General features: G+C 57.5%; 1 protein-coding gene across 1 annotated transcript in view; it reads right to left on the bottom strand.

Annotated features, from left to right (window-relative positions):
* Positions 1 to 2,940: 2,940 nt before the first annotated feature.
* Positions 2,941 to 10,014, bottom strand: part of CHST8 (carbohydrate sulfotransferase 8) — a 68,191-nt gene continuing 61,117 nt past the window's right edge. The window contains exons 3-4 of the mRNA XM_080828403.1: positions 5,048 to 5,085; positions 2,941 to 4,483 (exon numbers count right to left, since the gene is read on the bottom strand). Of these exons, the coding sequence (XP_080684529.1) occupies positions 3,377 to 4,483; positions 5,048 to 5,085 (1,145 nt within the window). The 3' untranslated portion in view covers positions 2,941 to 3,376. The remainder of the gene's footprint in view (positions 4,484 to 5,047; positions 5,086 to 10,014) is intronic.

The raw sequence follows: 10,014 nt of genomic DNA, 5'->3' as shown, positions 1-10,014 counted from the left end.
AGACACCAGGAGGCAATCCCCTTCATCAGCCATGGCTGCTCCCCAGAGAGGAAAGGCCGAGGAGGAGATGGGGAAGGGAGTGAGGGCAGATCACCTCCTGGTCTCGGGGGTTCTCCTGGGGCTCCCAACCCCACCAATGGGCTGGACCTGGAGGCTGAAGTTGGCAAATGGGCCTTGCCTGGGAGGGGAAGTGGGTGCTGGAAGCCTGTCTCTCTGCCTACAGCCTGACCACGTCTGTCCTGGGCCCCTTTGTGAGCAGCTGGTGGAATGAGGGCAGAAGGAGGGTTTGGCCACCTGAGACCACCTGGCTGGACTTGACATCTCACCTCCGCCAGGCACTCCAGGGCTTCTGGGGCTCACAGGCCCCCGTGGGGACTCCAGGTTTGGGGGATGTCTATGCTCTTCACCACTCAGAGAGCAAGGCTGACATCTGGGAAGGTGATGCAGCTGGAGAAGGGCGCTGGGGGTTAGGGAGTTATTTCCCCAACTTCCTGGGCCTGCTTGACCCATGGGAGGAGCCTGGGGCCCTCTCCAGACTATAGCCACAAAATGGGGAGCAGATGAAAAGGGGGCAGAGATGGGCCAGGCAGGGAACAGAACAAGATGATCCCAGAGAAGAGGGAGGACCATCCATGGTACCCTCCCCCACCTGACACAAACCCAGGCTCACAGACGGTCCATACCACCATCATCCCGGACACCGACCCCCAGGAGACAGACACCAACCACACACACACACACACACACACACACATGCTCACACTGCCCCCCAGGCCACCCACCCAAACACCCACACAGACACACTCACACCCACACACGTTCCTGTGTCAGCAGTTGAGTCCACGGCTCTATGAGGCTGGAGTCGGGTTTGGGGGCTGGAGCTGGGTTCAGCATCCCCTCGGTGGATTCAGGGTGAGGACTCAGGGCTGGGCCTCCTGAGGGCAGTTGGACAGCATGCTGGGCACCACCAAGCGGCCATCATGATCATTGCCTGGATTCTGTGTCTCCATTCTCCATTCCCAGAAGGAAAGCCCCTTCATTGATTTATTTATTTACTTATTTATTTATATTTTATTCTTTATTTTATTTTTTAATTGATTTATTTTTATTATTTATTTATTTTTTTAAGATTAATTTATTTGTGAGAGAGAGAAAGGGAGAGAGGGGGATGCCACTTGGGGGAGGGGCAGAGGGAAAGACTCCTCCAGCAGACTTCCCCACTGAGTGCTGGACCTAGACAGGGCTCGATCCTGTGACCCTGAGATCATGACCTGAGCTGAAACCAAAGGGTCCAGGCTTAACTCTCTGAACCACTCAGGTGCCCCAGGAAAGCCCCTCTTCGATGGACGTGTTAGGTGTGTCCATCTGCCCAGCTCAGGCTGAGCTGTCTCTGAGGGGTGACATGAGTTAAGATGTTTCTTCCCGGTACCTCAACACACACATTCCTCTCTCTCATTCTCTCTCACACATGCAACACACACACACACACACACACACACACACACACACGTATACGTGCACAGCAAGAGGATGGTCCCATGGCAATCCGAATTATCTCCAAGCAGCAGCTGGCCTAGCTGGGCTTCCAGGTGTCCCCCTGGCTGATGGGATGACATGGTGACACCCAGCCTCAGGCTTCACCAGATGCCGACCTGCCCAGAGACGCTAGTTGTGTGTGGAGACTTCCCTCGCACTCTGCGAGCCCTGCAGCCCAGGCGCAGCTGTGCCGGGGCCCTTCCCTGCTTCCTCTCACGCTGACCCGGCCTTGGAGCCTCCAGGCACCTGTCTTGCTGCCTCCATACCCGGGAGCCCCTGGGGCCCTGACTACAGCCTCCTTCCTGCCCCTCTGAGCTCCTCCTCCCAGATGGCCGGGCCACACCAGCTGGAACCTGGGGAAGGGGGACCCTGCTCGGGGTTCCTGGACATACGTGACCCCAAGCAGGGGGAGGCAGCCTCAGTTCCTTGTCCCACCTTTGTTAAGCTTCCGGAGCCCATGGTGGAGGCAGAAAGGGGGCGGAGCCACACGGGCCAGCACGGGGCTGGCTGGGAGCCAGCAGCACGGCCACCGTGGGACCAGCAGGGTCTCCTCCCAGGCCCCAGCGGCATCTCCCCCAACATGTGGGAACAGACTGACCCCCATCTCCTGGCGAGATCCACGGAGACACCCTTGGAAAGATACAGAAGGCTGTGCAGCAGACGGGCTGACAGAGAGAGGAGGCCTGATAGCAGACAGACCGACCTTTAGAAACAGGCAGATTTTCTATTACAAACGGGACCTGACATAGTCACGGCCACAGCCACCCTCAAAGCTCCAACACATTTTCTCTGGGACCTTTCGAGAATCACCCTGGCTTTGGGCAATTTCAGAGCCATTACTGTGTGTGGAAAGTACACTGTTGGAAAAGCTCCCCCTGTGGGCTTCTCTTCTTCCTCCCCCAAGGGTGGGTAGTCTTGAAAGCTTTAAGGGGGTCTGGTCAGGTGAAGAGAGCCAGGGGTCAAGGCCAGGGTCAAGGGGTCTGCAGACAACAGCTTCAAGATAAAGCCATGCTGAGAGAAAGGGAGAGCATCCCTCCCCGCCCGTAAGTGCCATACCCATGGAGAGCCCCGTGCTGGACCCCACAGATCCCTACATGGCAGCTTGCCCAGGGAGCCCTGGCAGGTCCCCAGAGGGCGTCCACAAAGTGACTAACAAGAAGAGACCCCAGTGGGCCTCCTTGGGGACAGGTCAAGCGTCTCCTTTCAGGATAAATGGGCCCGAACTGAGACCAGAGGCCCCAGGTGCCCTGAATAGGAGCCTCAGATCCTCTACTCTTCCCACCTCCTTTCCCACAGCAGGACCTGCAGAGGCCTGGCTCAGGCCCCTGGGGAGGGAGAAAGAGCCCGCACAGCCTGGGGAAGGGGCCCTGTGTTCCCATACCAATATCAAGTGTAGACACCTCTACTCTGGAAACCATGTGCTTTATTTGGAATCTCTTTCCGAGGGAACCTCCCCCCTGGCTCATAGAAAAGCTGCAAACCGTGTGGTTTGGTTCAAGGCAATGGCTAAGGGACCGCAGGAAATCCCTCACCGCTGGGGCCCTCGTCTTCCGGGCCTCAGACTTCCCCGGCCATCCTGACTCTTTGCTGAGCTGGGTGTATGCAGCTGGGACTCCTGGGGTCCTGCTCAACCCCCGGGCATCTTCCTCAGCGGAGGAGTGAGGAAGTGGGGATGGGACACGGGCCAGAGGCTCCCCTCCAAGGCCCGGGCCTCTGTCCCCCACGTAGGGCCAGCGGCACTGAGCAGTCGCGGCTGCTCCGGTCTCCGGAGCGCGGACAGGTGCGGGAGCACGCGCGGGCGCGTGGGGCAGGGCTGCCCGTGGCCCGCCGGCCCTGCGCGTCAGTACAGGTCCGCAAAGGGCTTGGAGTAGTTGAAAACCAGGTAGTCCATGTAGTAGAAGTCGTAGGTGCGCTGCCGCTGCAGGGCCGAGAGCTGGGTGAAGTACTGGCGGGCGATCTGCGCCGTGGTCCGGGCCTCCTGCGAGTGCCGGTCTTTGAACCGGGGGAAGGTCAGGTTCCGCGGCGCCCGGATGAGGCTCAGGAAGAAGTTGGCGTCGTCCTCCATGCTCTCGAACTTGCCCACGAAGTCATAGTCGATGAGACAGGGGCTGCACAGCCGGCTGACATGGTCCCAGTGGATGTCCATGCCCACGGGCCGGTGCACGTCCAGCAGGTACTGGACGAACTCAGGGAAGCGCACGCCAGAGCCCGTCCGCAGCGCCTCCCGGGACGCGTTGGCCCGGTACCGGGCCAGGATGGCCTTGCCGAACACGGGGTGGTAGTAGCTATTGGGGTGCTCGAACTTGTCGCGGAAGGCGGAGACCAGCCTCTCGAAGGGCTCGCGGACGAAGAGCATCTTGGTGTAGGTGCTGAGGCGGTGAAGGATGCCCTGGCGATCGAAGGTGTCCAGCCGCTTGAGGGCGCCGCCGTAGTGGACAGTGTTGTGCGGGATGTCGGCGGTGGACGAGGCCAGCCCCGCCAGCACCATGAGCACCCTCTTCCAGTTGGAGCAGCCCGCCTTGGGCACCTCGCAGTACAGCACGCGGTGGCGGTCCTCCACGAAGATGCGGGACACGTGGCGGGGGGTGACTGCCCGGCGGCTGCTGCTGGCCCGATACTTAGCACACGCCTCCCGCATCACCCGCTTGCGCTCCTGCTGGCTGCGGTGCAGGGTGACCCAGTGGCCGTCGGGGGCCCAGGGTGCCGGCCGCGCGAACGCGCCCACTGAGCCGTTGGCCGGGACGGCTGCCGCAGGGGGCATTTTCTTGATAAGCAGCCGCCTGCGGCGCTGCCGGGGCCGGGGCCGGGCCCCCGCGTTTAGGTGGGCTTGAGGCGGGTCTGGCACCCGCAGGTGGAAGTCCCTTGGGGCCCGGCTGGACAAGTCTCCGGGGACCTTCTCCGTCGGTGCCTTCGAGTCACCATCCTGGGAACTGCCTGGTGGGACGTCCTGGGGCAAGAAGAGAAATGGTTATCGGGGTGGACAGGCCATTTATCAGCAGGACACTGAGCATCACACAGGTCAGACCCTCTCTATGGTTGGGGTCCCTGCCCCCTCTGTGGCCTGGGTGAGGGAGGAGACCAGCTGAGTCCGACGAATGAGACCCCTCTGGCGGAGCCCACGTCCAGTCCCTGAAGGCCCCACCCCTGGCTGGCCACCGTCTTGAGGCAGAGATGCAAGTGTCTTTTCAGCCACGAGATGGCGCAGGCCTCCCAGGAACCTCTCAGGGCCCGGCGAGGCCAACAGTGCAGGGAGCTGGTGGCCGGGGGAGGCTGGCTCAGATTTACTGCCCCTATTAGCACAAGTCCAAAGCCGCCAGCTAACAGGAAGGGGAAATTCATGGGTCCAAAGCCCTGGGCTTTGTTCCCAAGGCTCCTGGGAAGGACCGGGCACGTTTTTCTTTCCAAGAATGGATTTGACATGAGCTCTGGATTTTCTTCCCTGCCCACCCGCCACCCCCCCAACTCGCCCCAGGCTGTCAATGCTCAGATTTATCCGACTCTCAGAACTCACGTTGTAGGGCTGCTGTGGCCTGATGCTGAACTTTATTCCTGAAAAGCAGAGAGGACAGTATTAGCAGAAGTAACACGTGGCTCCCAAGGACCTGCTCACAGGCCCTTGACAGTTGGGCCCCCAGGCTGGAGGGCGCTTGGCGTGGGCTCCATGACAAAGTAGCTCAGGGGGACATGGCTCAGTGTGAGTGCCCCTCCACCCCCCCTACCCATATGGAAAATGGGGGTGCAGCGAGATGGATCCCCACTGGCTCCCAGCTGATGACGCTTCTCAGTGTCTCACCTTCCGATGTGACCGGGAAGGTCTCGAAAGCTGGCCACTTGCTCAATGGATAGCCAGGAAACCTACAGCACTGCCCCTCGCCCCCACGCAACCTCACTGTCATTAAGTCACGGGGAAAGGACCCTCTGAAAGCTCTGTCCCTCCTCTCTCTATGCTCCGTTGGCCCAGCCCTTGCTCTAGTCAATGTGAGCTTTCTGTACTCGGAATATGACACAATAACACCCATGCCTTTGCACACACAGGCCTGGGAGTGGAACACATGCCTTCCCTTGGACTGGGGCCTCCCCACTTGCTCTGGGAATTCCCCTAACCTAAGCACCTACTTTGAGATTTTGGCCAGCTCAGCTGGCCATGGGACTCTGGCGTGAGCTGGCCATCTCCTGCTCACCCTGGTCTCCTGCAAAGGGCTGAGCAGAGCCCAGGCACAGAGTGACTGTCCGGCAAGCACTTGTCACTGGAGGGGAGAGGACACAGATCGGTGCATTGCTGACCACACTCCACAACGTTCCCTCTTCCCCAAAGGGGGCCCTTTAGCTAGGTTGGGGCTGAAGTCACCCAGGATAACAAGCTCTGGGGACGTGAACCCTCACTGGGAGGGAAGAATTCTGCTTCATACTTTGTTTTGGGGGAAGTCCTAAGAAAACAAGACGATTTCCTTTGGGGGAGCCTATTTAGGAGTCTTGGCCTCCCTCCCCCATCCCTGCCTGGCCACTGAGGCACCAGGGGCTCTCCCTGCTCTTGTGCCATGTACGTGGCTGCTTCTACTCTGAGGCTTTGTCAAAAGCCACAGTCACAATTAGCACCCGCTTTACCCTTTAAGGAGAAGGCTTGAACTTCCAGCTGGCATGACACAGCACACCTGACCGAGTTCTGCCTGTTCCTGGGCTATGTGTGTGAGATGTTCTGGCGGCCCAGCATGTCTCCTGTCTCTGTGTACTTGGCATAGGTCCAGTGGCCAGAACCCAGCTGGTGAGAGAACATCCAGTCCCTGACCCAGGGAGCTCCACCAAGTTCTCCACAAGCTTGTTTTACAGGTTCTGCCATCGCTGTGACCCTGGCCTCATGCTAGTCAGTCTGAGGATGTGCCTCTACATCTCCTTCACTCACCAGCCACGAGGTGATGCAAGGTCACCCCTGGGATGGAAAGCCTACATTCCCTAAGCCTCCTGGGAACTTCTCCGAGTTCCAAAAGTGATGCAAGGTCACCCCTGGGATGGAAAGCCTACATTCCCTAAGCCTCCTGGGAACTTCTCCGAGTTCCAAAAGTTCCAAAAAGGTGGAACTTGGGCCCGTTGCCTCTTTCTTCTGTTGCAATAGTGTTCTTGGATCCCTTTAGATTGGGAACAGGGGTGTGGCAGAGGACAGAGTGTACATATCTTCCTGGGCATTCCCAAGCTTACGGGCAATATGTGTGTACATATGGAGCAACTCTGAAACAAGGCTTCCAGACTCTTCTGCGGAGGCTGAAGGGAAGCTCCATGTAGAACCAGCTGCACCCCTCTGGATACTGGGTGCAAGCAGTGGGTACTTGGTTCCAAGACAAGAGTCTCTTAGAATTGAGCACCTCATCAGGGTCCCCCTCTGAGCCCAGAGCCTACTTCCCTCCTGCTGACCACCCCTCCCCTGCCCTGCCTCACCCCTGCATGGGCTTCTTGAGTCCATTTCTTTCTGGCTCATGAGGGTTTCCTCCTGCAGCCAGTGATCCCTTCAGCAGAAGGAACGGGCTGCACACTCAGGTCTCCTCCACGCTGCTGGGTTTCCTTAATTATTTTCTTCTGGTGACGGCAGCTGCCTCTGCTAAACCACCTCTCCTCCTCAGAGTCTCAGATACAGGAATTTACTCTGCTTGTCAATCCTGTCAACTTGTCAAGGTACGGTGGCACTTATTTACATTCCTTTTCGGGAGCAAATGAGTCATGCCAGATTTGGCCAAGAGTGGGACTCAGGAGCCACTCACAGAAGGCACCCTGCCAGCCGGTGGAGCTGGAGGAGGATGTATTTATGGAGATGTCAGGCCCTACAGCTGTGACCTCCCGCCGGGACTGTCCTCACAGCCTGGAGGGTGGTGGGCCGTGGGGCCTGTCCCATTTTACCTGTGCAGCCTGTGCAGAAGGATGCTGAGCCCCAAGGGGTTTTCCAGGTTGGCCCACTTGAAGGCTGGAGAAAACATCCCTCCTAGACCGAACCCGGGCTTGGGGGCATCTCTGACCTCATGGCCACTTTTACCCAATAAAGCCAAGCTGGCTGCAATTGCGCCCTTTGAAAAGAAAAAAATTGTCTTGTGGAAAACCCAACAACAGGCCTTAGGCAGAGGCCGAATTTGCCACAAGCTGTACGTTCTCCACCTTTAAACTTATTATCATTCATTTGGCAAAGACTGACCCTATCCCGTATGGCATTTTGGAATAAAGACAGGAGTTAATGAAGGAAATGTAACAGGCTCCCCTCCTTGCCAGGGGCCCACTGTCCGTACTTTTTCTTTTTTCTTTCTTTTTTTTTTTTTTTAAAGATTTTTTATTTATTTATTTGACAGACAGAGACCACAAGTAGACAGAGAGGCAGGCAGAGAGAGAGGGAAGCAAGCTCCCTGCTGAGCAGAGAGCCCGATGCGGGACTCGATCCCAGGACCCTGAGATCATGACCCGAGCCGAAGGCAGCGGCTTAACCCACTGAGCCACCCAGGCGCCCCTGTCCGTACTTTTTCTGTGGAGGAAGGTAATCTTCCATGCACAGCTTGGATAAAAGCCAAAGCAAAGACCACACCTAGTTCTGAGCAAGTGAAGGTGAGCAGCCTTGGGTGTCTTGAGGACCGGGTCTGGGTGTCCTACAATGGACTGCACTTCAGTACTCTGGACAGCTCCATGGCGTGCTGCGGAGCGGGCGGGGGACAGCGGCGGGCGGGGGGGTGGTGGAGGGCAGTTAAGGACGCTGCCTCAGCTGCACCCACGAAAGTACCATGGGGGCAGGGAGAACTTGGCTTCAATATAACCACCACCAGCCCCTCCCAAGCCCTCGAATAAACATGCAATCTAGACAGAAACAGTGGGCTCGCTTAACAACATAAACCACAAGTCCCAGCCTCCTTTTCCATCCGATGGCACCCATGCCACCACATGCCTCCGTTGTCTCCCTCACCCCGACCCTGCGACAGGGGAATCCCAAGGTCAGTCATGTCCATGCTCCACGTTCAAGGTCTGAGCTACTGTCTTCTCCTTTCAACATCACATTAACAATCTGTGAGAGAGCTCCTTCCCCTGCACGGTAAGAAAAAGACAACCGCTTTCTCTTTCTGGACAGATGATATTTGCAGAGTGGTTGAAACACATGCTGTATGATAGCAGTGAGCGCTGGTGAGAATAAACAAAGCATGACTTCTTGGGACTGCCAAGTGGGCTCCACACTGTGAACTCTTCTCTGGCTCGGGGTTTTCTTCAGACTGTTGGGCTGAAAAGCTTACTGGTTACCCGCCAAGGGGAGGCAAAGGCTGATGATGGTGTATGTGGCCAGTTTCTCTTTTCTTTTCCCTCCCTCCCTTCCTTCCTTATAAAGATGGAAAACTGACATATCACCTTTTTTTTTCTTTTTGAGATTTTTATCTATTCATTTGAGAGAGTGAGAGTACAAGCAGAGGGGAGGGGCAGAGGGAGAAGAGGAAGCAGACTAAGCATGGAACCTAACTCGGGGCTCCATCCCAGGACCCTGAGATCATCATGACCTGAGCCAAAATAAAGAGTTGGATGTTCAAACGACAGCCTCCCAGGCGCCCCTGTGTGGCCAGTTTCTTATAATTAGGCTGTGCAGCCTGGGTCTGGGGCAGAGTTACCAAGCAGGCTTTGCAGCACATGGGCTGTTGGGGAGGGGATGATGCCTACTCCTCTCCCAAGTCACAGGAGAGACCTGCTGGGTTTAATCCAAAAACCCCAATCTCTACTGTCCAGGACCCACTGAAGGTCAGGCTGTGTAGACCAACGACACTGACATGGGCCGAAACAGGACCCAAGTTCCCAGAAAGGGCGGGAAGGTGCCACGTGAGCCCTTGGTTGACCATGTTTGAGGAGTGTGACTGTTACTCCAACTGCTCCAATCCCAGCCCCAGGCCCTGATCGTGGTGAGAGGGTCCTGCTGCTCTGAACACCGCAGGCTGGGGGCAGGCAGGGCTGTCCTGAAGGAGTCGGACCTGCAAAGAAAAAGAGGTGGGAGAGAACAGAAGGGGCCAGCATGGGCCACGGGGCATGGGTGTGAGTCCACAGTCCCTGCTCTGTGCAGAGTTTCAACCCGTGGTCCCTGATCTCCAGAGCTACCCCCAACCGCCTTTCCTTGGCTCCTTTTCCACGTTTTGGATCTTCTGGTGGCTGAGCCCGTGTGTCCCCAACCGTCTGGGCTGTCTCACCACATGTCCTCTTATGCTGTCCATCAGGCCAGGAAACTTCCAGGGCTTTCAGGCTGGCCTGAGCCAGGGAGGACACTGGAAACAAGGCCCCCACTGCATCTTGGTGTCCAGCATGTGTGAGATACAGAGTCCGACTTGGGTCCCGGCCCAGATTCCCTGGCAGGTGCGTCTGGTGAGCAGACTTGCCCTGCTCTGCTGTGTCACTGCCTCCTTAGAAAGCAGCAGCTCCTGAACCTCAGATGTCCCAGGGGGCAGCCCGCACGGCGGGGTGGCATACGGGTCCTCGCACAATGCT

This window comes from Martes martes (assembly GCF_963455335.1).
Source record: "Martes martes genome assembly, chromosome: 17".
NCBI classification, from domain to species: domain Eukaryota; kingdom Metazoa; phylum Chordata; class Mammalia; order Carnivora; family Mustelidae; genus Martes; species Martes martes.
Note: the sequence above shows the minus strand (reverse complement) of the source record. Positions and strands in the feature narration are given on the sequence as shown.